The sequence below is a fragment of the Zonotrichia leucophrys genome, chromosome 4, assembly GCF_028769735.1.
Source record: "Zonotrichia leucophrys gambelii isolate GWCS_2022_RI chromosome 4, RI_Zleu_2.0, whole genome shotgun sequence".
NCBI classification, from domain to species: domain Eukaryota; kingdom Metazoa; phylum Chordata; class Aves; order Passeriformes; family Passerellidae; genus Zonotrichia; species Zonotrichia leucophrys.
In genome coordinates this window covers 7,592,422-7,615,952 of record NC_088173.1, presented here as the reverse complement: position 1 = coordinate 7,615,952, position 23,531 = coordinate 7,592,422, and the positions used below count along the sequence as shown (strand labels likewise).

General features: G+C 36.0%; 1 protein-coding gene across 8 annotated transcripts in view; it reads left to right on the top strand.

Moving 5' to 3' along the window:
• FRYL (FRY like transcription coactivator) overlaps positions 1 to 23,531 on the top strand; it is a 161,567-nt gene that overhangs the window by 98,982 nt on the left and 39,054 nt on the right. For 6 of the 8 annotated variants that reach the window (XM_064710354.1, XM_064710358.1, XM_064710357.1 and 3 more), the window contains 20 exons: positions 103 to 298; positions 1,244 to 1,368; positions 3,548 to 3,605; positions 4,968 to 5,059; positions 6,155 to 6,327; positions 6,763 to 6,923; positions 7,439 to 7,549; positions 8,415 to 8,569; positions 8,811 to 8,910; positions 10,013 to 10,181; positions 10,981 to 11,240; positions 12,066 to 12,206; positions 13,225 to 13,393; positions 14,685 to 14,769; positions 16,520 to 16,632; positions 19,010 to 19,160; positions 19,497 to 19,600; positions 20,142 to 20,327; positions 22,022 to 22,226; positions 23,108 to 23,229. In XM_064710354.1, coding sequence (XP_064566424.1) covers positions 103 to 298; positions 1,244 to 1,368; positions 3,548 to 3,605; positions 4,968 to 5,059; positions 6,155 to 6,327; positions 6,763 to 6,923; positions 7,439 to 7,549; positions 8,415 to 8,569; positions 8,811 to 8,910; positions 10,013 to 10,181; positions 10,981 to 11,240; positions 12,066 to 12,206; positions 13,225 to 13,393; positions 14,685 to 14,769; positions 16,520 to 16,632; positions 19,010 to 19,160; positions 19,497 to 19,600; positions 20,142 to 20,327; positions 22,022 to 22,226; positions 23,108 to 23,229 — 2,876 coding nt within the window. The remainder of the gene's footprint in view (positions 1 to 102; positions 299 to 1,243; positions 1,369 to 3,547; positions 3,606 to 4,967; positions 5,060 to 6,154; positions 6,328 to 6,762; positions 6,924 to 7,438; positions 7,550 to 8,414; positions 8,570 to 8,810; positions 8,911 to 10,012; positions 10,182 to 10,980; positions 11,241 to 12,065; positions 12,207 to 13,224; positions 13,394 to 14,684; positions 14,770 to 16,519; positions 16,633 to 19,009; positions 19,161 to 19,496; positions 19,601 to 20,141; positions 20,328 to 22,021; positions 22,227 to 23,107; positions 23,230 to 23,531) is intronic. The other 2 variants (XM_064710360.1, XM_064710355.1) reach the window with 1 other exon arrangement.

The window sequence follows — 23,531 nt, the reverse complement described above, 5'->3', positions numbered from 1 at the left end:
CATGGCATATGCATAACTGAGAAATAAATTCAGTAGAAAACCAAAGTAAAATGTAGTAAGCTTAATTTACTCTACTGAGCTCTTCTCTTTCTATTTTAATAGCAGCCCTATCAACGCAAAGAAAGTAAATACTACTACAAGCAGTGACTCCTATATTGGGCTTTGGAGAAACTACCTGATTCTTTGCTGCAGTGCAGCATCTTCTTCAAACTCCTCCACTTCCACAGGCTCTGTGAGATGTTCCCCTCCTGAGACGCTGGCGTCTACCCCAGACAGTGGTTATAGCATTGATTCAAGAGTAGGTTCTTCTAATACTTGCTGTAAATAAGTGTACATCTTATTGAAAATAGAAACAGAGGGTGTATTGTGTTCTATCGTGGTTAGAAACTGGTATAATTTGTCTGAAAATATTTTTAGGATACCTTTGTTTTCCATTTGTTTAGAATGCTGTTTTAGTTTGCTTTTCCCAGTCTGTGGTATGTTTTTGAAGCAAATCCAGTCACATAATGAAGACATTTACCAAATCTCAAAATCTTATCTAGCAGTAATAAGGAAATGTTTTGTTTGCTGTTAAAGGGGTGGTTTTGGTGTCATTAGACTTCTGTAGTTCTGAGCAAATAGACTCTCACTTCAATAACTGAAACAGGGACCTATTCAGACATGATGTATCTTGTGTATTCTCCCAATCAAAGATACTTTTTTGTCCTCATATTATCTGAAGATTACAGGGGTTTTTCCCTCTTCTTTTGCTTCTTTTTGTTCATCTCATTTTTGGCTTCCCATAGAAGATACAGTAGACATAAAGATAATTCATGGACTATGCCGCAGATTTTTGACAGAAGCAGCCTGTTCCACTTGTTTGTTACCAAGATACTTTCCCCAATTCTGAGAAACTATAGACTGAAAGCCTTGTTCTCCTTGAGAACAACTCAGGAGTCTAAGGAGTTGGACACCAGAAATCTACTTCGTCCCCAAGGAGGGCAGATACATTAATGTGCAAAGCATCTGTGTATCATATTGTGCAATTCATTGTCATCTGACTAGGAAAATTCAGTGATGCAAGAAATAGTTAGTACTACTTTACTATTTCAGGAAATCTTTTCCATGTCAAGGATAAATTTCACTTTTATCATTTTGAGTCACTGGTCCATTGTGAATAAGATTGTGAAATTAGAGCAGATGTTTTCATGTCACCACCTTGTGGTAGCTACTTCATTGTGTTTTGTTCTGGTTTTCTTCTTAGATTATTGGCATTCCATCCCCTTCCTCCCTGTTTAAGCACATAGTTCCAATGATGCGCTCTGAGAGCATGGAAATTACAGAATCTCTTGTCCTGGGACTTGGCAGGACCAACCCAGGAGCTTTTAGGTAACTGTTGTGTTTCATCTATTTCTGTTCTAATTGGTTATAAAGCTGGGGAATTGGAGCTCATTTTTTCTTTCCTTTTTTTTTTTTCCTTTTTTTTTTTTCCCTTTTAAGAATTTTTAAAAAGCTATGACAACTGATTCATATTGTCTTTTCTAGCATTTAGAGGCATGATAGAGATGGTTAGAGATTGTAAGAATTTTATGTGGAGGTCATGTCTGCATAAAGAAGAAGAAGTTAGTAGAAAGAATAAATAGCTTATTGGTATTTAAAGCTGCTCTTATCTGAAAGAACAGATTATGTGAACTAATAACATTTGAAATGTTAATTACAACCAGGCTTGTAGTAGTTGATAAACTCTCCTTACTGGTATTGTCAATTGCTCTTTATGAGGATGAATGAAGAGAGAGAACATCTGAGGGCAAGAAAACCTCCTGGGAAGGCCATCAGATGTTGTCTGACAGCGGCCAATCTCTGCTGCTGAGAGAAATTATGAGTTATAAAGTTGAGATTATGAGAGTTATTATGAGAATTATAAAGATGTACCATGCACAGCAACCAACTCTGCTTCTGCAGAAGGAACAGGAATTGCTGATACTGTTGGTTTTGAATAAGATGATGCTTCTCTCCCGTCACTTGTGTCCCATATTATCTCAGATAAAAAGTCAATATTGATATTAATGCCAGGTTCTTAGTTGTCGTGTTCTGGTTTTTTATCCTTTGATAATCTTATAATTTTACATGATATCTGACTTTATTTGCTGCCAGGAGTAAAGCAAGACTTTGTGCCATGATCCTGAAGAGCTGCTTAACAGCTATGAAGTCTAGAAAATGCTTTCAAAGATAATTTTACCAGAAATCCTTGATTTCTGAATTAGAAACAACTCGTTCGGCAAGTTAAAAAGAAAAAAATCTGATTCCTCATCAGTTTTATATTTTCAGAATATGGTTTTTTCTCTATGACCAGCTTTTTTTTCTGTCCAGTGCATGTACTCACACCAGATGCTAGCTGTAGCCTACCCCTCACCATTGCTGCTCTGCACTGATTTGGCGTTTAACTTTTGTGGTTTTAGTCACTGTTCCTCCCCACTTGTTATGTTTGCTGAGGAACTTTTTCCATTATAGACTATATACATGCAATCCATATACATTTATTAGAATAATATTTTTGCTTTGTGTGACTGATCATATAACTTCTTCTAGGTATCTCTTGATCTTCATTGTAAGACTACCCTTTACTATATTTTAGCACAGAAAAGTTTCTTCCAGGTTATTTTCTGTGTTTGAAAGAAAATACATAACAATATCTAACCATGCCTAACTTTCTTGTAAATGAGTACACCACAAACATTTGTGCAGCATTCTGATCACCTGGACCCATTTTCTGAAGAAGGAACTTTGCATGAGGTATCAGAGGAGTCAGTCATTTACCACAAAAACTTGAAGTAGTTTATGCTTTTGCTATATCTCAGTTGGGGCACCACAGGAAGTAGAAGAATGTGTCCACTCCAACAAATCTGGAGACAGTAGTTACTATGATAACAAATATGAAAGTAAACCAAATATTTTTACCGTAGTGTGTTGTCTGCTTACTTCTGTACTACGGATCTCCTTTCCCTGCCTCCTTTTTGAAGTCATATGAGAATCTTAGTTTGGCAGCAGGAATCGAGTAGTGATAAAAACTGTGGAGCTTCAGAACAAATGGGGAATGTAAGCTCACTGTCAAAACCTGTTTCAGTTTTCAGAGACTGGTCTAACTACTGTCAGTGTATTGTTACTAGACTTAAAGAAACAATATTAACAACTAAATGCATCATAACAGCTGAAGGGGCATTGTATGATAAGCTGCCAGCATCTTTTTTTCCCCGTAATGATATCCATCTGTACCATATGGCGTTGTTAAACTCCTAATATGAAAATAAACAAAAATTATGTGTGATAGGAATAAGCCATAATACTTGGAGAATGCAAATTTAGGGATAATTTTTGGGACATTAATTTATAATCTCCTTTAAATTAGGAAAATGTCTTTCTAGGAAACTTTGCTTTTAAAAGCTACAGATAAAGAAGGAAAACCTGAGGGTGTTTTAACTTCTGTTGTAATACTAGTTCTTGAGAAACATCTTTCAGTTGAGATGTTAATTTAATGTTTGTTTTTATCCTTTTAATTATTTTAATTCAGGGAACTAATAGAAGAATTACATCCTATAATTAAGGAAGCACTTGAAAGAAGGCCAGAGGTAATTAAATGATTTCCATTATACTCATTACAGTTTTAACTGTCTTGTCACAAAGAGAAAGTGTTAGTTATTTTCTTTAATTTTTGCATTTAAAAACAGTCAGTATAACAGATAAAAAAGTGAAATATTGCTTTTTTAAATTATTGTGAAGTGTTTGCATTAGAAGATCTTCATGTTTGAAATTTCTGTTAATCCTCTATCCGAGATTTTATTTCAAATGAAAAAATGCAGTAACCTCTTCCACATTCCGTTAATTTCTTTAACCTAATTATAGTTTTACACAATTGTTACTTTGTTGTATCAGCAGCGACATTCCCACAATTAGTGGTAGCTATGACATAGAATTGAGTTTAAATCTCCACTAACTTTGTTGGGGTTTGGTGGTGGTGGTGGTTTTTAGGGGAAAAGGTTGTAAACTCAGCTGACTGCTCTAATGAAAATGATGAAAAGGAACAGCACTTCGTTTCAAAATGTTCCTGTACTGTTGTGTGTTGTGTCAGGCTTGCATACAAATCACAGAATATTTTGGGTTGTAAAGGACCTTTAAAGGTCACCTAGTTCACCCACCTTGAAATGAGCAGGACCATCTTCAGCTACATCATGTTTCTCAGAGCACCATCAGCCTGACCTTGAATGTTTCTACTGATGGGGCATCTTTCATCTCTCTGGGCAACCTGTTCCAGAGTTTCGCACCCTCATAATAAAAAGTGTCTCTTTTATATCTAGTCTAAATCTACCCACTTTTAGTTTAAAACCTTTGCCCCTTGTTGCATCACAACAGGCCCTGCTAAAATGTTTGTCCCCATCATTCTTACAAGCCCTTTTTAAGCACTGAAAGGTCAGAATGAGGTCTCCTTGGACCCTTGTCTTCTCCAGGCTGAAGAGCCCTAGCTCTCACAGCTTCTGTTCACAAGAGAGGTGCTCCAGCCCCTTGATCATTTTTGAAGCCCTCCTCTGGACTCACTCCAATATGCCCATGTGCTTGTGGACCCCACGAGGCAATACTTCAAGATGGGTCTCACGAGAGTGGAGCAGAGAGGCAGAGTCACCTCCCTCAAAATAAGTGGGGAGACTGCCTGTTGCGCTCAATTGTTTTATATATTGCACTTAGTGACAAGAGGCTGGATAATACATGTAATAGCAAACCTGGTATATCTCAGAGCTGCAACAGGGAAAATGTTTGTTCACTGTCTGGTTTTTTAAACTTGTTAGCAATTTTGGTAACTTATCTTAGAAGATTGGCACCTCTGATAACAGATGCCAGTTGTAGTACAGATATAATAGTGCTTTTATATTCTACTCTGGTTTTCTACTTAGTTTTTCCTCTGCTTCATGTAATTTTGTGTTTCCTCTGATGGACAGAACATGAAACGGCGCAGGCGTCGAGATATTTTACGAGTACAACTGGTGCGAATATTTGAACTGCTGGCAGATGCTGGTGTCATTAGTCACAGGTAGGGGCAGCACGCGTGAGAAGTTCTTGGTGTTCCTGAATTGTCACTGACTATGACTCAGTAAAACAAGCATGCAAAATTCATCCATGAGTTTCAGTATATCACTAAATAAATAGACATGGGGTTATAAAACTCAGAATTTTTCTGGTTTTCTAATCCCTCTCACTCCCATGTTCTTTGTCACTGTGCTCTATGTTTTATTTAAGATGTTACTGTTCCCCATACTTTGAACAGGCAGTACATCATAGTCCCTTTTGTTTGTGTGTGCTCAAACATCACACCACTTGTGCAAATTGTAACTGTTCTGTGATAATTCAGGACCTTCTGCCTTACTTGGAGTGCTGGTGCTAAGTCAGCACATCTTATGCAGAGAAGGCTGCTGCTCATTAATGTTGGACTTCTGAAGGATGGAGAGTGTTAACTCAGTTGGTTTTTTTTTTTCCTCAATTTACCCTGCTTGTGTAGGGACACTTCCAAATAAGTAGTTTTGGCATATGTTCTACAAAAGTCCCTAGGAAATTTTTTCCTATGCATGTGGAATTGTGTAAGAGCAAGTAGTCTAGGAGGTGGTTGGCTCCTTCCCCCCACAATTTGACAATGATACTTAGATGTGTATTTGTCAGCCCTAACAATATATGCGTGAAATTCTCAAGTGTATTTCTTCAAGTGTAATTCTCAAGTGTATTTCAGAATATTGACTCAGGAGCATTACTGAAATGTCTGTCAGCATGCTGATATTATAGAGTCCAACTATTCTTTCCCTTATCTTTTAAGGTTCTCACTAGGGGACAGGGAAGGGATTTCGTGTTTGGAGATTTTAGTTAATATTTTTAACACTTGTCCCCAGTAAAAGAGCTAGTTCTGTGGAAGGATAAGTGACTTCAGATAATTAGGTTTGATTCTTAGTTTGCTTTCACTGGAGTTTTTTACTGTATTGCTGAAGTAGAAGCTGGATGAAGAAATTACTTTGAATTAAGTATTTGCAGTGATGAGGGTGTAGGGTTTTTTAAAGATAAAAAACCATAATGATGTTTTTCAAATGTTGTATGTAATTACTGTGCTCTTTGATTTTCTAAATTTACTTTATTTGTTCAGTGCAAGTGGTGGCCTTGATAATGAAACACATTCCCTCAACAACACTTTACTTGAGTATGTTGATCTAACAAGACAACTCCTAGAAGCAGAAAATGAAAAGGATTCTGATACATTGAAAGATATCCGATGCCATTTTAGTGCCTTAGTGGCAAATATCATCCAAAATGTTCCAGGTATGTCAAAATGTAACTTCTGATTACTGATTATTTAATATGCAGTATATTTAAAAAAAAACAAACCAACCAAATAGAAATCTGAACTTTCAGAATACTTTTATTAAAATAATTTGTGACATCATTTTTGAGTATTAACTTTAGCAGTATTAGTTTTAAGAGATTTTGGTACTGTTTGGCAAAGTCCTGTTGATTGTCTATGTATTTGAGTTCTGTGTACTAATAAATAACTTGTACACTACTGTACACTTGTACACTACTGGCATTAAACACGACAATAGTCAATCTACATCCAGGCATTATGGTGTTAAAATAATAGTGGATCTTTACAGGGATTTTTCCTTTTATATTCATAGTTTGGGTCCTTTTTGCATTACATGCTTTATCTTAAAGAATTACAGAAGGAGTGTGCATGACTGTGTGTATTTCTTACAGTTCACCAGAGAAGAAGTGTCTTTCCACAGCAGAGTCTACGCCACAGTCTATTTATGCTGTTCAGTCACTGGGCAGGCCCTTTTAGTATCATGTTTACTCCCCTGGACAGATACAGTGATAGAAACATGAGAATAAACAGACACCAATACTGTGCATTAAAGGTATTTTAACACTTCTGAATTTTGGAAATAGATTGTTATGTCAACATGATGCAAATTCATTTGGGCTTTTAGATGTGGTTTTTACATCCATGTTTTAGCACCTCTTTATTCCTTCTGCTTCCATGTGTATTTGTCAGTTCAGCTTTTCCTATAATGTGACTGTTGCACTTGCTATTGAAATTTCTTATAATCACTACTGAATGTTCACTTCCTCACTTTAGTTCTCATTTGCTTAAGTTAAAGGCTTTCATCTAAATGTACATTAGCAATGAAAATGGTTAATGGTGTATTAATTCTTCAATATGTCAGCATTTTAGTATTGACCCTTCCTTGTATTTGAAAGGTGAGGAAAATATTATTTCATAATTTTTTGAATAAAATGTTAAACATTCTTATTGCCCTTGGTCTTTCCCTCTTAACAGGTTAGTATTTAATTATCTGATATTTTAGTGGACTGAGTAAGAGCAATTCCTGTATCTGAGTTATTAAAATGTGTTTTTCATTGCTTTCCAAAGGCTATGTCTGCTGTACTGTGTTGTGGCCCTGTTGCAGACAACGTTGGGCTTTCATCTGATGGCTATTTATACAAATGGCTGGATAATATTTTGGATTCACAAGATAAAAAGGTAATACAAGCAATGTCAACATCACTTTGCAACTATCAGTGCTTCAAACGCATGTTTTAGTGAGTTTGCAGACAGATTTGCCTAAGTGCTCTACTTAAGCTCAAAGCTGTTTTAGTAGCACAGGGTTTTGCACTGTCCTTCACATGTATTCACCCTGTTGAGGAAGGAGGTCCCTAATCAGACACGAAGAGAAACAGAATTGAAGAGGAAAGGTCAAGGGGTGAAGCACTGTATATTGTTTATAAACTGACCAACCATGTTAAGCTGTAGTAATAAGTCAGGTGCTCCACAAATTTAGAGGAGATGAGGTTTTGAACATGAACTCTTGTGAGACTGCAGAGTTCCTTGGGGTCCTTTGGAGTTACTAAGACCAAGCTTTTCATCTGAACAGCAAGGTAAGCTTTAAAGGCAAGACCTCTATTGCCCTGTAACGCTAGGACTACATAAAAATACAGCTCCTGTGGGCTACTTTGAGTCCAGGAAAAATGCAAGTCTCCATGTGGATGTATCCCTTGGATCCCACTGGAATTCTTGCTTGTCTTTAAATGCTTCTTTGTATCTAGTGCTTTCAGGGCAGTGTTTCGGTGTGAGAAGAAAAAAGATCAAGCTAGCCTTGGAACTGAAGGCAAAAAAAAAGTCAGTAGAGTTTTAGTTATTTGTGTCAATAATTTATGGCTGTGTGCAAGTCGAACAGTAAACAGTGTGATAGAATTATCTGCTGCCAGTTTAGTCTATGGTATCATTGATTTTGGATGAAAAAGATTTTATGTTCCCAAAGGTTTCAGCTTTCTTAAATAGTTGTTTCCCTGTTTTGTAAGTTGATCTTTTTCTCTACATTTTAACATATATATTTACTCTTCTCTAGGTTCACCAGCTGGGCTGTGAGGCAGTCATGCTGCTCTTGGAACTCAATCCTGACCAGAGTAACCTCATGTACTGGGCCGTTGACCGGTGTTACACAGGTTCCAAGCGGGTGGCAGCTGGCTGCTTTAAAGCCATAGCCAACGTGTTCCAAAACAGGTACTACAGCATTTTTCAGAGCTTTAAAACTTCCATTTTCAGTGTGCTTTTATGTAGAACTGTGGGTTTTGCTTCCATAGAGAGAAAATATCATCTGTGTGTGTGTCTGTGTTCCTAGAGAAACTTCTCAAAATGTTATTCTGTCCCGTATCATGTTCCTTGTAAATTAAACTTAAATAAATTCAAATCTTAGAAAACCAAATCTAATTTTGTTTTCTTCATACTTGCCATTTTTTCCTAGGGATTACCAGTGTGATACAGTGACCCTCCTGAATCTGATACTATTTAAAGCAGCTGATTCTACTAGGGCTATCTATGAAGTTGCTATGCAACTATTGCAGGTTTGTAAGCTAATTCTGATTATTATTTTTTCTTTTAAAATAATAATTGTCCTATATATTAAAAAAGTCAGGTTTTGTTTGATTGTCTTCAGTAAGGAAATTGAAAAACAATGTTGTTTTTTTCTTCTCTGTTTTAGTACATAGTTAAACCAGATCCTTTCCTGGCACAAATAAACTTTCCTGAAAGTCTGTCTGTTTCCATGCACTCAAGACCTGTATTTTCATAGTACCTGCTTTTTAAAGAAACAACCTAAATCAGGACTGTCTTGATTTGGCCCTGAAACAGTGATACATAGCTCCCTTTGTCCAAAAGCACCTCAGAGAGAAGCAGATTGCTTCCCAAGCCTTCTCTGTCTGCTGGGGTAGCAGTCAGTTTTCTGATTTTTGCACTATTACCAAACATTTTTTCATCTGTCCATGTGGAGAGATGACAGTGAAGATCTTGTTACCCATTTAATTTACTTTTGTATATTCCTTTCTGTGGTCATTTAGGGGTAAACTTAAGGTCACATTAAGTGTTTAAAAATCTGTGCTGATAGTAGCTCAGACCTTAAGTCTTGGAGATTTTTTTAAGGTTTTTTGGTCAGCTGAATTCAACAGTGAAGTCCTCACTGAAGTCACACCCTTACTGATATATCATCCCCATCTCTCTTCTCACATGGACACTACTTGTTAAAATCAACCCAAATTGATTTTTAAAGTATCAGAGTGCTTTAGCCTTCCGCTGCATCTCTACCACATCAGAGATTGTGTTGTTCCTGTCCATGTCTCATAGATGAGCAAAAATTGGTGTTGTTTGGAAATGCAAATTTTGAATAGTATTTCGCATTTCTTTATAGATAAATTTGTACTTAAGATGGTATTTTGTGAAAGCAGGTTTTGGAACTTTATTGCTGGAAACTCATTACATAGAATGTTTCTTAGCTAGTCTTCTGCTCATTTACCCCAGTGTATGGCAAATGCTCTAGGTGTATGGAGATCTGCATAGATAAGAAACATTAAATGAGAATAGATACATTAACTTAAAAAGTGATTTTTTTTGTATAAAAATTTCTACAGTAGCTCTATACTTAGCTTCACATTCTGAACATTACTGTTGTAGATTTTGGAACCAAAGATGTTCCGTTATGCTCACAAACTGGAAGTTCAGCGGATGGATGGGGTTTTGGGACAGCCTTCTCCTTTACCACATTTGTATTCTATGTCCTATTATCAACTGTCAGAAGAATTAGCAAGGACTTACCCTGAGCTGACACTTGCTATCTTCTCAGGTACGATTTTAAAACAAAACAAAAAACTTCATCAAGTCAAAAGCATTGTAGGAAATGTGTCATTCTTTTTTTTTCAATAACTGATTTATATGTAATTCACTAAAATCAGGACACCAACATCATCATACTGAATAGAGACAAAAAAGCCTACTAAGTGACAGTTTTTGTTCACTTGTGTTTGAAATATATTCAAGGTGAAAGAACATGAATCAAAAATACTTTACTGACTTTCTAATAACCATGGAAAATCACATTAGAGAAATAATTTGCAATTTAAAAAAAACATTCTTTCATTGTTCCCTTTAGTGTGTTATTTATTGTAGATTGCTTAAATACATTATTCTGCAGCATTTTTAAACAATTGCAGAATAATAACCTATTACATAAATTAAAAAAAAACCTACTATGACTAATATAAGGAAGGAAAAAAAATGTAAGTGTTTTTTTGCCAAACTTGGTACATTTTTATGCTGTAGATTTTTCACTTCCCTCCTTCAATTCAAGGAATATATGTACACACACACATATAAATATATGTGTATATGTATATATATATATATGCATACTAATGTGATTTCTTCATCATACTGTTTGTCAGCAGTGTCTTCAGTTAGCTCTGCTGAAGACCATGGACTTTTTCATTATGAAATTGCACTAGTCAGCTAAACAAAAAAAATGCATCTGTATCAGCATGACATTATATCAGTATGGTGTGCTGGGTTCGTGATTGTTGTTATCACCAAGCCAGTTCTCATTATTGATTTGGAATTCGTGTATGTACCTAATTTTTCAATGGCAGAAGTGAGTCAGAGAATCCAAACAGCTCACCCAGCTGGGAGACAGGTGATGCTACATTATCTGCTGCCATGGATGAACAATATTGAGTTGGTGGACTTGAAACCTTTGCCAACCATTCGTCGGCAAGATGAAGATGAGGAAGATTCTCTGAAGGACAGGGAAATGATGGTGAACAGCAGACGATGGCTACGAGGAGAAGGCTGGGGGTCACCACAGGCTACAGCTATGGTTCTGAACAACCTGATGTACATGACTGCAAAGGTAAAATTAATTACTTATGTGCTTATTTTCTTTCAGTGGATTGTTCTGTTTAGGATGCAAGAAAATACTGTTCAGAGGTACTATGTCACTGAGCTTTCAAGAGGTACTGTTCATATTTGTGGTGGTGCTTTGTATACCCAAACTGTACCCTACAGTTTTGAGGTATTCCAAGAAATATGTAATATATAACATAAATGTCATAGTAATTGTTATGTATAGTGACAGCATATAACTAATGTTTTGCAATATAGATGTCTAGCTGGATAGAGAATACGTTACTGCCTGTGTACCTATGATCTCAAAGTGGAGTTTTGGAACCTTTCTTGGTACTTGATTGACTCTCCTTCTCCCTATCATAGCTACTTCTAACAAAGTATTGCTCACATGCAGTGCTCCTGTCGCTGGGCACCACCAAAATGAGTCTGGCACCATCCTTCTGGCCTTTGAGATACTTGTATATGTATTACATTGAGATACTTGTATATATTATATACAAGAGACCCTCCCCTCTCAGTTTTCTCTAGGCTAGAAAGGCTCAGCTTCCTCAGTCTAATGTATTATATATCAATGGGATATAAAATATGTACACATATCTTTAGATATATTTTTATACAATTATATCTATACAAGAAAAAGCTATTTCCAGAGAATGCTCTTAAAAATACACATGAAAGCATCATTCCGGAACATTAAAAAGGCAACAGTTTCCTACAAGATTTATGTCTCTTTTTTTCTAGAGCCTGTTTCACTTGATCAGTACAGATAATTTCTGAGTAAGTGTTTTCTGATGAAGTTTTCAGGACATACATTTATTTTGTTTTCTAGTATGGTGATGAAGTGGCTTGGTCAGAGATAGAAAACGTCTGGACTACTTTGGCAGACAGCTGGCCAAAGAATCTGAAAATAATTTTGCACTTCTTGATCAGTATTTGTGGAGTGAACAGTGAACCCAGCCTTTTGCCTTATGTGAGTATGTGACAGATCTCTCATAGGTGCTTATTGCTATATTAAAAATTAGTATGTCTGGCAGCAAAGATCACCAAATGAAAATGTGAGGTTGGATTTATAGTATCAAAATCTCCACGGTGTATTTTATGACCACTAATACTATGAACAAATCAAATTCAGTTCTTTTGTTTGCATTACTTTGGACATCTATGTCAAAATTGCAGAATCAATTAAATTAATTAATTTTTCATTCACTGAATGATTGTAGGACTATATGAAGACCATAGATATTATTAAGTGATTAAATAATAAAAAATGTAAAAAAGTTACTAAAATTCTACATGTGTCTTAGCATGTTGTTTTCTTTTGTCATAAAAAGTAATCTTCAGAGTTTGATAGGTAAACTTGAATTAATTTTATTAAGAGTACACACTGAAAAATTTTTTTCTCATGCTATAATGTAGTATATTCCTGAAAAGCAGACAGATAATACAGGAAAATAAAGCACCAGTTACACCGTGCAGAGCATCATTCTTTCATGACCAGTATTATACAAAAAAACCCCACAAACCATCCCAAGCACCTTCAAAACCAATTTTATTTTATGTGAAAATGTACGTGAGAGCACTGCAGGACAGCATGAAGAAAAATATGATTATATGCAGGAAAAGAAATAGTACAGAACAGAACTGTGAAATATCAAAAAGAAATTATATCAGAATACATTCATTCCAGTGTTGGTCTCAGGTGCTGTTAAAAGAAAATCTTTTGCTTAAATGATTTTCAGAAGCATACTTTCAAACTTTATTGTCAGAAGACTGGAACTCAGAAAATTTGCTTTCTTGCTGTTGTGATATATTCCCCATGCTTCCTGCTGTTGACACCTAGGAAAGCAACTTTGGTTGCTTTTAGAACTGGAGTAAGTTTTGTGTATCATTGCTTGCAGTGCAGGTAGCTACTGATTCTAACAAGTGGTGGTATTAAAATATTTTCATATAAATAAATAAATAAATATTTATATATGTTTTTATTGCAGGTAAAGAAAGTCATTGTTTATTTGGGTAGAGACAAAACAATGCAACTACTAGAAGAGCTGGTGAGTGAACTTCAGCTTACGGATCCTGTCAGTTCAGGAGTCACCCATATGGATAATCCACCATATTACCGCATTACATCCAGTTACAAAATCCCCTCTGTCACTTCAGGTAAGCATGTACTGACTTCACTCATTTCAACTGTTATTATTGATAATTATAAACATGCTGCTGTCAGTCAGTTATGCCACTGGGCTGCATTTGTAAGTATTCTGTAGGAGTGCAAGGTTCTGTTTCTAAAAAACAGGTTAAAAGTTTGTTTTACAGTATCTGCAGATTTTGGTGTACCCATAGTTCTTACTGAAGAACATCTGATTGGTTCACAAGGGTTGCGTTTGTCTTATGTGTGCATCAGACTTCATCTGTGTTCAGAGACCTTGCACTGTTTACCCTCACTATATGACTTTGATGTTTAGTCAGTAAAACCATGGGGAAAATGTATATAATTTTAAATCCATCTAAGTCATTGCATTTGAAGTTCTGTTACAGACACAAACTGCATCCACAGGACTTGTTTCAAGATTTAAGTTCACTTGCTTAGGAAAATTTATCTAGAAATTATTAACAATAGACCAATCGTCAAAAACCCCTCAAAGTGAACATATCAAAAGTGTCTATGTCATACTTCAATCCAAGAACATGCTGAGAAATGTGGGGAAAAGCAGTCTTGTTTTGGTGCAGTTTCCATCTGTCAAATTGAGCTGCAAAAGACACAGATGTGGGGACAGAATCTAAGCAAGGCCTTAACTTTTGTGCTGAAAATTTGTCCATACTATGAAGCAGCCTGGACTTATCACATGGTGTTATGTGGATCACAAGGTGGATGCGTTGGTACTTGTTCTTGGAAGTGTTTAAAAAGCGTGTAAAAAAATCTGGGGCTCTTGCAGTTAATGTAATTTAGAATTGCAAAGGATGGAAGGGTACAAAATTGCTTCCAGTTGGGGCTGTCAGTTCAATGTGATGCTTGCCAATTTCTCCTTAAAGAGAATTGTTAAAAGCTTCACCACAGGCTATTAGGTTTTAATCCTTAATGAGTTTGTGGTTTGAATTAACTGGCTAACAAAGTCCAACTACATTTTGCAGATTACTGTGAGGTGTATAATACAGGAAAAAAGGAAATAGGTCTCTAGATACTGCTTAAAAAACTTTCTACTTAATTTACATTGAAGAGTTAAAAATTCCTGGAATAGATAATTTTTTTTTCTTAGCTAGTGAAATTATGGTAGCAGCTCACAATTCTTTATTGCACGTGAAAGTACGGCTCAGTTTGTATATGTGCCAGTTGCTGTAGGATAAACCTGATTAGGGCTCTGGGAAAGGACCAGTAAATAAGGGTGATCTTGTGCTTAAGACTACTTTTCCATTTTATTGACCAACCTTTTTCCTTGTCAATAATTCACAGGTACCACTTCTAGTAGCAATACAATGGTGGCTCCCACAGATGGCAATCCTGACAGTAAACACATGAAAGACAGTATTGAAGAGAAGTAAGTATCTCCTCAAAGAGCTGTTACTAGTTGAATTACAGGAATTCCTTCTAGGTACTTTAAATACTCCCATCTCAGCAGCTCCAGGTATGTCTTCATTGCAGGGATTACATTCCATGTAATGGCATGCATGTCAACAGAACAGGAATACTATTTGGGATTAACAGTAGCAGCCTCAATTGCAGTTTGAACTCCAGTCCAGGTCAGGCATTGTATTGCTTACAGTTACATTGTTGGTGGTGCTGAAGTACCTACTGGTACACTGGACTGTGTATGTTCACATGAGGGCAATGTACTGTGAGGTGGGGTTGGTGAGACACTGGAACATATTGCCCAGAAAAGTGGATGCCCCATCTCTGGAAATGTTCAAGGCCAAGCTGGATAGAGCTCTGAGCAGCCTGGTCAAGTGGAAGGTGTTCCTGCCTTGGCAGGAGGGTTGGAACCAAATTATCTTTAAGGTCCTTTCCAATCCAAGTAATTATGTGATTTTATGACTTGCAGATTATTGCCTCACTGGAAATGAACACTGTCTATGTGTTGCTAGTTTATTTTCCCTAACTAGGGTATTTGGATGCCTGGTATCTGTGTCAAGATACTTTACAGCTAACTTTAAAACAGATTTCTCCCTTCCTAATTTTTGAGCTATTTAAACATTATCTTTTGGAGAAATTTGGCAGACACTGTGAGGCTGGTGGAAAGCAAACAGTTGATGTAGACTTAGGCTGTGTAGTTGGAGCTCAGCAGTAACTGAGTGTGGGCATGCTGTCATTTTGTGTTAATATAGATAGCTAACCTTCAAGTGAAGAGGGAGTGGAGGCTCTGTAATTAGCATGAGCAAAGCGTGCACGTCTGCCATTACTGTCGAGTAGCAACGATGCCATAAGTTTGCAAATGAGTTTCTGACAACTTGTTTGAGAGCTTTAATAATTACAGTTCTGATATAACTTCCCAGTTGGACACTTTCTTTCCTTCTCTAGGATAATTATGTCAATATAGTTGGAATAGTAAATATATTGGGAGAGGCAACCCCAATACTTAAATTAAATTGGGGTAAGCTGTATGATAGTAAATCATAGAAACCTGGAATGCAAGGTGTCATTCAGAATTCAGCCTAGCAAGGCACAGACAAGAACTTGGCTGCTATGGGGGCTCAAGCTGAAGAAACTTGTAAAGTAATGAAGGCAGTTTTGAAAGTCTCTGTGAGTTTTGGCATATACGGTAGGGTTGTCTTAAACCTGCCCAGGGTATATGCTTCTTGATAAGATGTACCCTGTACATCTTGGACTTGCCAAGAGGAGAGAAGTATAAAAACAGTTTGGAAATGGTGCTTTTAGCACTCTAATTTATCTGATTTCTTTATAGTTTTATCAGCATAGCAAGGTAGGATCTTGGACACCATGTGTGTATACATGCATATGTCTCTGCCAGATCACATATGGATCTCCTCATTTTGTTCTAGAGTGAGAAGAACTTATGTAAAATGGTAACAATTATTTTAATGTGCTTAAATGTTAGTGAAAATGATGGAACAGAAATACAATTTATAGTGGATAATCTCTTTGAATCCCCTTATCTGATGTTGCTTGAGAAGGTATGTCTTAGATGGCTGAGGTGCTTTGGCATCATGTTGATTGTAAGATTAATTTCTTTTTGTAAAGGAGTTTTGCTGAAATACAGTTTTCCTGAGAGCCCCTGATTAGTGTTTGTCACAGAATGTCAGTCACTAATTCTGCTTTATTTGCGCCCACAGCTACGCACACCTAGACATCTACAGCGGGTTGAACAGCAACCTGAACCGCCAGCACCACAGACTGGAGTCTCGCTACAGCAGCAGCTCTGGAGGATCATATGAAGAGGAAAAAAGTAATATTCTTTATTTTAAAATATTTCTATGAATAGCACACAGAATTTTCACAAGTCAGTATTTCTGCTGAAGGTTGTGGAACATAAAGAAATCAACATTATCAATGTTTTTTGCATAAACCTATTAAATATCAAGGTTTTTTTTATCTTCCTTCATCTTATTACTGCTATTGAAGACTAGCATACATTTGACTGCAATAAAATATTCAAGGAAGATAATATGCTTTGTTCTTTCTGTTATCCTCTCTCTTGAATGAGTTGTGAACATCTTCCTGAATGAAATGGTTTTACTCTATTTCCTTTGACAGTTAGGCACAAGAAACAGAGATGAGCAGCATGAAAATGAAATCTAAAAAACGGTGATGGAAAAGAAGTTTTTTAAAAAAAGAAAATTGCAAGTAATTGTTCTTTTAAAGGATAGCATTCCTTGACTTATTCAAAAAAAAGGATACTAAACTTTTTTGAATCCATAGCAAAGGAAAATATAGCAGGGGAAAAAGTTCTCTTTATGTACATCTAATTTCCAAGATTGTTCTGAAAACATGTCTTGGGTTATTTTTTGTGATCTATGTTGTTTTTTTTCCACTGAGATGTAGAGGTATGGAAAGAGGTAAAAATTTCTTCTGAAACTCCATTATGCATTTGCAAAGTTTTCCTTAACAGAGGCTTATGACTGTGGCTGCTTTTGCACCAATGCCTAAGATACAAATTGCCATGGCAGTGCTATGGAAAGCAAAACAGGTGGTGTTATCAGGCAAAAATGAGGACAGTGGTCAGACAGTAAATGATGTGTTACATTAGTGGGTTCTGTGTGCTTGGTCAGAAGAGTTGTTTCACTGAAACTCTTGTTTCAGCTAACAGGTTGTTAGTAATTTCAGTGACTTTATATTTCACCCTGCATGGGATAATCAGATATATTTCAGTCGTGGAAGTGGTCCCACAGACTTAGGTTTCACTCAATTTTTTACTGACTGTTGATTTTACTACCAATTAAGTACTTTGGGTATGTTACAGCACACAGTGCAGCACTGCCTTTTCACTAATTTTCTTATGTGACTGAACAACAGGAGGTGAACTTCTGCATTTTGAGCTTTAGATGTCAGTATGGAACCTGTCCATGCTGTACTGAGGCAACAAGAGTTCATTAGGACCTTCTGATGTACTCTTCAGTGACTGATTCTTTGCACAATATGAAGATTAGAGTGAATATATGTTCATATTCATATATGAATATGAATATTCTTAGTGCCTCTGCTAAGGAGGTGAAACCTAATGCCCTTTACAGAGATTGTTGTAAGGGCTTGACATATTCATGCAAAATCTCCTAAACTTTGGGTCAGTAACAGGTTAGTGGCTTCTGGTCAGCCAGAATGTTTATTACTGCATGGATAGGCATTATCCAGAATCACAGCTGCAGTCAGTTTTGGATTAGTTTGCTGTTTGTGATAGCAACACTGAGTATCTGATGATATTTCCCATATTCCATCAGTAAGGAGTTTGTCACTTCCAGTGAAGAAGGCGATAATGAGCTGATACATGTGTGAACATCTGAAACTATACTTCCAAAAATATAGTAAACTGAACTTCTGCAGCTATACTTCCAAACAGAGCTGGTAGAATCACTGAAACATGGAACTGTTGAGGCAATTTTCTTGTTTCTAGTCTTGAGTGACAGTTTTGAAGTCCAAAACAACTTTTAAACCAGTAAAGCATTTTGGGTGTGTTAACACAGTATACTCTCATACCAAACAGCTGAAGTTTTTCTTGCACTTTTGAAGCTTGCTAAATAAAAAAACTAAATGTCTTTCTGTGCTTTCTTGACAAATTTACTGATTTTCTGAGCAGTAACTTTTATCAACCAGTGGGATTGGGCTGTGCTGTTGTAAAAGTGGCAACTTCCAAGTTACCCATGGATCAGGCCAGCATCATCTGGCAGATAGCACTGGTGGGGTTTTGTTGTGAGACCTATAAAGATGTGCTCTTGATCAATACTTCCTTAGTCTATAATGAACTGCTCTTCAAGATGAGCTCAGTTAAATCTTAGGGCCCAGCCTTAAATAACTCCCTATCTGGCATGAGGTTTGAAATTCAAGGAAGTTACATCAGATCACTTTACCTTTTATCATGAGTTTTATGAACCTATTCAAAAACATCTTACTCTGTTATGTGTGCGACTTCTGTAGAATCATCCTTATACTAAAAGAAATAATACTTCTTTCAAAACACTGTGTCCAGCTACTACTGTTTACAGTTGACTTCCCTTCCCCTCTCCTAGATCTCAGCGTTTCAAGAATTTAAAAATATTTCTTCAGAAGGCTGTAACATACAGAAATATGCATTGTAAATATATTTCTGGTTTAATTTTCTGTTGTGTTAGGTGATTCAATGCCTCTCTATTCCAACTGGCGGTTGAAGGTGATGGAGCACAATCAAGGAGAGCCTCTCCCTTTCCCACCTTCTGGAGGTTGCTGGTCACCACTGGTGGATTACTTGCCTGAAACTTCTCCTCCGGGCATGTCACTTCACAGGTAGCTGTTTTGGCAATGCCAGTGGCAGTTCTTTGTGTTTCCATTTGTGTTGCACAAATACAGTCATTTGAAGATAGCAGATTAAAGGGCAGTTAACAATACATTTGTTTTCTGTGGGTTTTCTCACGGGTCTAGCAATTTAAGATTACTCAAACTTTTAATCTGGAGGATTAAAGTGTTTCTATTTTTATTATGAGCCTTCATCTTTTGCCTTATAACACAGCTTTGTGAATGTTTATAGACTGAAGAATACAAGTTAGAAGCATATGAAGCTCTTTGCAGCTCTTTGTAAAGTTCCTGTTACATTCTTCTAACATTCAATTTTTTTTTTTTTAGGTGCAATATAGCAGTGATTCTTTTGACTGATTTGATAGTTGACCACAGTGTAAAGGTGGAATGGGGAGGATACTTGCATCTTTTGCTTCATGCGATTTTTATAGGTAACTAACTTCTTACAGAAATACTTGGAGTAACTTGAGGAATTTTTTTACCATTGTACTGAAATCCCATTAATTTGATAATATTTACAGTATTTTTAAAAATTCAATTAAATGTCTTTCAGCTTAATTACTACAATGTAGATTTTTTGGTGTTGTTTTAGGGCACTTTGTTTAGAAGCTTTTACCTCTTGTAGAAGACACAGTAAAATTCAATATTTTGCTTTCTGTTTTTAAGTGTGGTAATTTTCATATGGAGCACAAATGAAGTTCTTACTTAAAATTCTACTTACTTAAAATGACTTTGTACTTTAACCTTACATTGGATTATCAGATATATTTTAATCTGATCAACATACAGTTTGTTAAACTATATGCTGTTTTTTTCTCTATTGAAACACTGAAAAAATATTGTTTAGAGAATTCTATATTTGTTACTTGGTAAAGTATAGCAGACCAATTTGAATACTGCTGTTTTTTAAATAATGTAATTCAGTGTGCCCTTTGAGTGTCATAAAGCCTCTCTGTTTTCCTTCTGTGTTAGGTTTTGACCACGGTCACTCTGAAGTCTATGAGCATTGTAAACGACTACTTTTGCATCTGCTGATAGTGATGGGCTCTGGCAGTAATGTCCAGTCTGTTGCTTCTGTCCTACTCAGAAACAGAGAGTTCAACGAGTCCAGGGTGCTTACTGTCAAACAAACTACTCATTTAGATTACACTTTCACAGGTATGCTTTTCATTTATTACATCTTGCTTGTTGAAATGACATGGGAAGTTACCTTTTTCTTACAGGCATTAATCACATTTTTCTTGCACATTTCTTGCAAATATTTTCCTGAGGCCTTGGCATTAAAATTTCTTTGGATTTTAATGAAGTCAAAATGAATGGAGTTCTCATTGGCACTTTGTGCTCAGTCGTCAGAGTTGAGAGCACACTTGTATATGAGGAGTAGTAGTGGAAATCAAAGAGGGAGATCTGTGTTTTGGAAGTTTAATACAGCTGTTTTCATGATGCCTTTGAAAATAAAAACCAAGAAGATACATCTCTTACTTGTTTATAGCAAGTTAAAATTTCCAAGTTTTGTCAGCTGTGATTGCATTCTTTATTGCCTATCAGAATATTTTTTGAGATATCACTTTTTAATATTCCCTTTAACTTTACAATATTGTAATTATACTGTATACTTTATATTTCTATGTACCTCTTTATGAAGGGAATATTTTGATGGTGAGACTGTATTGTAGTTTCTATTAAAATAGTTCTTTGTGGTTTTTTAAAATTTAGTATTTCATATTATTTCAGTAGGTGGCAGCATATTGCCATACAGTTGTTTGTTCTCTTTTGCTCACAATGGTTTTATTACTTAGCAAAAGTAGTTGTCTGATTTGGGAATTTGTTTTTTTGTAGCAATGAGGAATTAAATTCCACTGTGTATAGTGGGAGGATTATTTTATAGGAATCTGTTCAGCAGAACTTTAATGGTGCATCTACACAGTGGCATGTACAAACCATTCCCTTCCTAATCTTTAAGGGCTTGGATAAACTGTCTAAACTGGACACAATAAAACAAAGATGTTTGATAGAAACTAGAATAAGGTCAGCATCAAACATTTCCAGCTGGGGACTAGGATAAGGTGTTTACAGGTATGAACGCCTAGCACAAGGTTGGACAAGCTAATTTTAAATTTTATTTGAGCTGACTAAGCTCAAGTACCCCAGTCAAAACTCTGTGCTTCTATAGTGAAAATCTGTGGTGGATTAGTGAGTCTTAAGCTTATTTAAGTACAAGTGCTCCAGTCAAAGGCCCTGCCAGTTTTCCTTGGTAGTTTACTTTCCCTCAGCCCTTCATGGATGGATGGAAGGGCAATGTGAGGAGTCACTGCTGAGGTATTTTATTGTCACGTGATTCTTTATATGGAGGAGAAAAATCTTCTGGCCACAAGATTAAGCTAGCTTCAGAGAAACTTTGTGCAGCCACAGGGGCTCTGCTCAGAGTCCATTCACTGGATAATACTCAATGTTCACTGATTTCAAGTACTGTCAGATTCAGTGGGACTGGGTTTTACCAAAAAAGCTGCTCATTAGTAAGAAATAGTCTGTATAATTTTGTTAATTAAGTTGAGATGCCTCAGAAGCTGATGAGCTCTGATACTATTGGTACAAAATCAAGGATAATAGAGGGGTTTTAAAAAGGAATCTAGCAGTTCCCAATTGAAGTTCATATAAGTCATGTGAAGAATTTGCATGTATGAGACTTGGTGATTTCATTGAAATTATTGCATCCATTAATTTATTCTCTTCTAAGTATTCTCATTACATTTACTAAGTTATTGATCTTTTTAGAGGGCTATTTTTTCCTTTTCTATATTTAATATTAACTGTCAGCTTAAAAGTGCATAATCCTCTTGTTTCAATTTCAGCAGGTGTTCATGATTTTATACCTGATTACCAGCCCTCCCCAATGACAGACTCAGGGCTTAGTTCAAGTTCTACCTCTTCTAGCATCAGTTTAGGAAATACAAGTGCTGCCATTTCTCAACTGCACACCACAATCCTCAATGAGGTTGACATTTCAGTAGAGCAGGATGAAAAAGTGAAAACTCTTATAGAATTTATTACCTCAAGGTAAGATTTCAGTCTTTATTTTTGTTGAGACATATTTTGTGGAAAAATGGCAAACCTCTCACTATTTAGCATCATGTTTTCTAATTCTGTCTGTTTTATCACAAGTACATGTTTTCATGTGATACACATATGAAAAGCTCTAACTTTCCAACACTTTCAAAGAATTTTGACCATCCTTTCAAGTCCTCTCTGTTTAAAAGTATTTTGCCATGTTTTATTCTGAATTAGGGCAGGAATACATTGAGATTATTAGAGACCTGAAGATTTCTGTGCAGTTTAGGGATTAGCAAGTAGTAGAGAGCTGGCTATTCAAAAATGATTAATTTGTTGCACAGGATATTGGTAAAATCATCCACAGTCATGCAGTTTATGTGATAGTTTATATTAAGCTTTGAAGATAATGTTAATCTGAAATCCTACCTGTTCCTCCATGCTTTGATACTTTTTCTTTACCTCAGCCTAAATTTATAATTCTGTGGCATATCAATGGAAAGGAATTGGGAGGAAAGGAAGTTAGGAAGTGCATAAGGATGGTAGTTGTACTGGCTCTTTCTTAGAGTACTGTTTATTATACTATAACTATACCTTCCATCTATTGCATCTGTTATGTACTATAGCATCTCTTCCATCTTCTTACTCAGTTATTTCAGTTGGAACTGATACACTGCTTTTCACTTTGGCTTAACTTCTTGTATATTGTGTGATATTGGTCAGTTGTCAAAATTCCTTCCAATTCGTGCCTGCGCTTCTAGATGGTTTTTTTAATGTGGTACACAGTAGATTCTTTTGCAATTAACCTTAAGGTTTAAATTTCATTTAAATATTATTAAGGACAAAGGCTGCATTTTATACTCTCTTTACTCTATTTTTGTATTTTTTAGAAAAAGAGGCCCACTTTGGAATCATGAAGATGTTTCAGCCAAGAACCCTAATATAAAGAGTGCTGAACAGTTAACTGTGTTTTTAAAGCATGTCGTATCTATATTTAAACAGTCTAGCTCAGGTATGTTAGCAAACAGACAATACATGATCACATATACAAGACGGTGAACTAAATAAATACTTTTAAAACATGTAAATGCATAGGTTATCTGTGAAATCACTCTAGGAAATTACTGCTTCTAAATAATAGTTTTCTTGTGTATTGCTCACTTCAGCTCATGTTTCTGTTATGACAGATTTAAATATAATCTTTTAGGAATGGGATAAAACATCTTATTAATTTATTGTGAACAGTTAATATTCTAATCATAAATGTTTTATTATCTACGAGTCTCTCTAGCATTAAGTATTTGGAATACATGT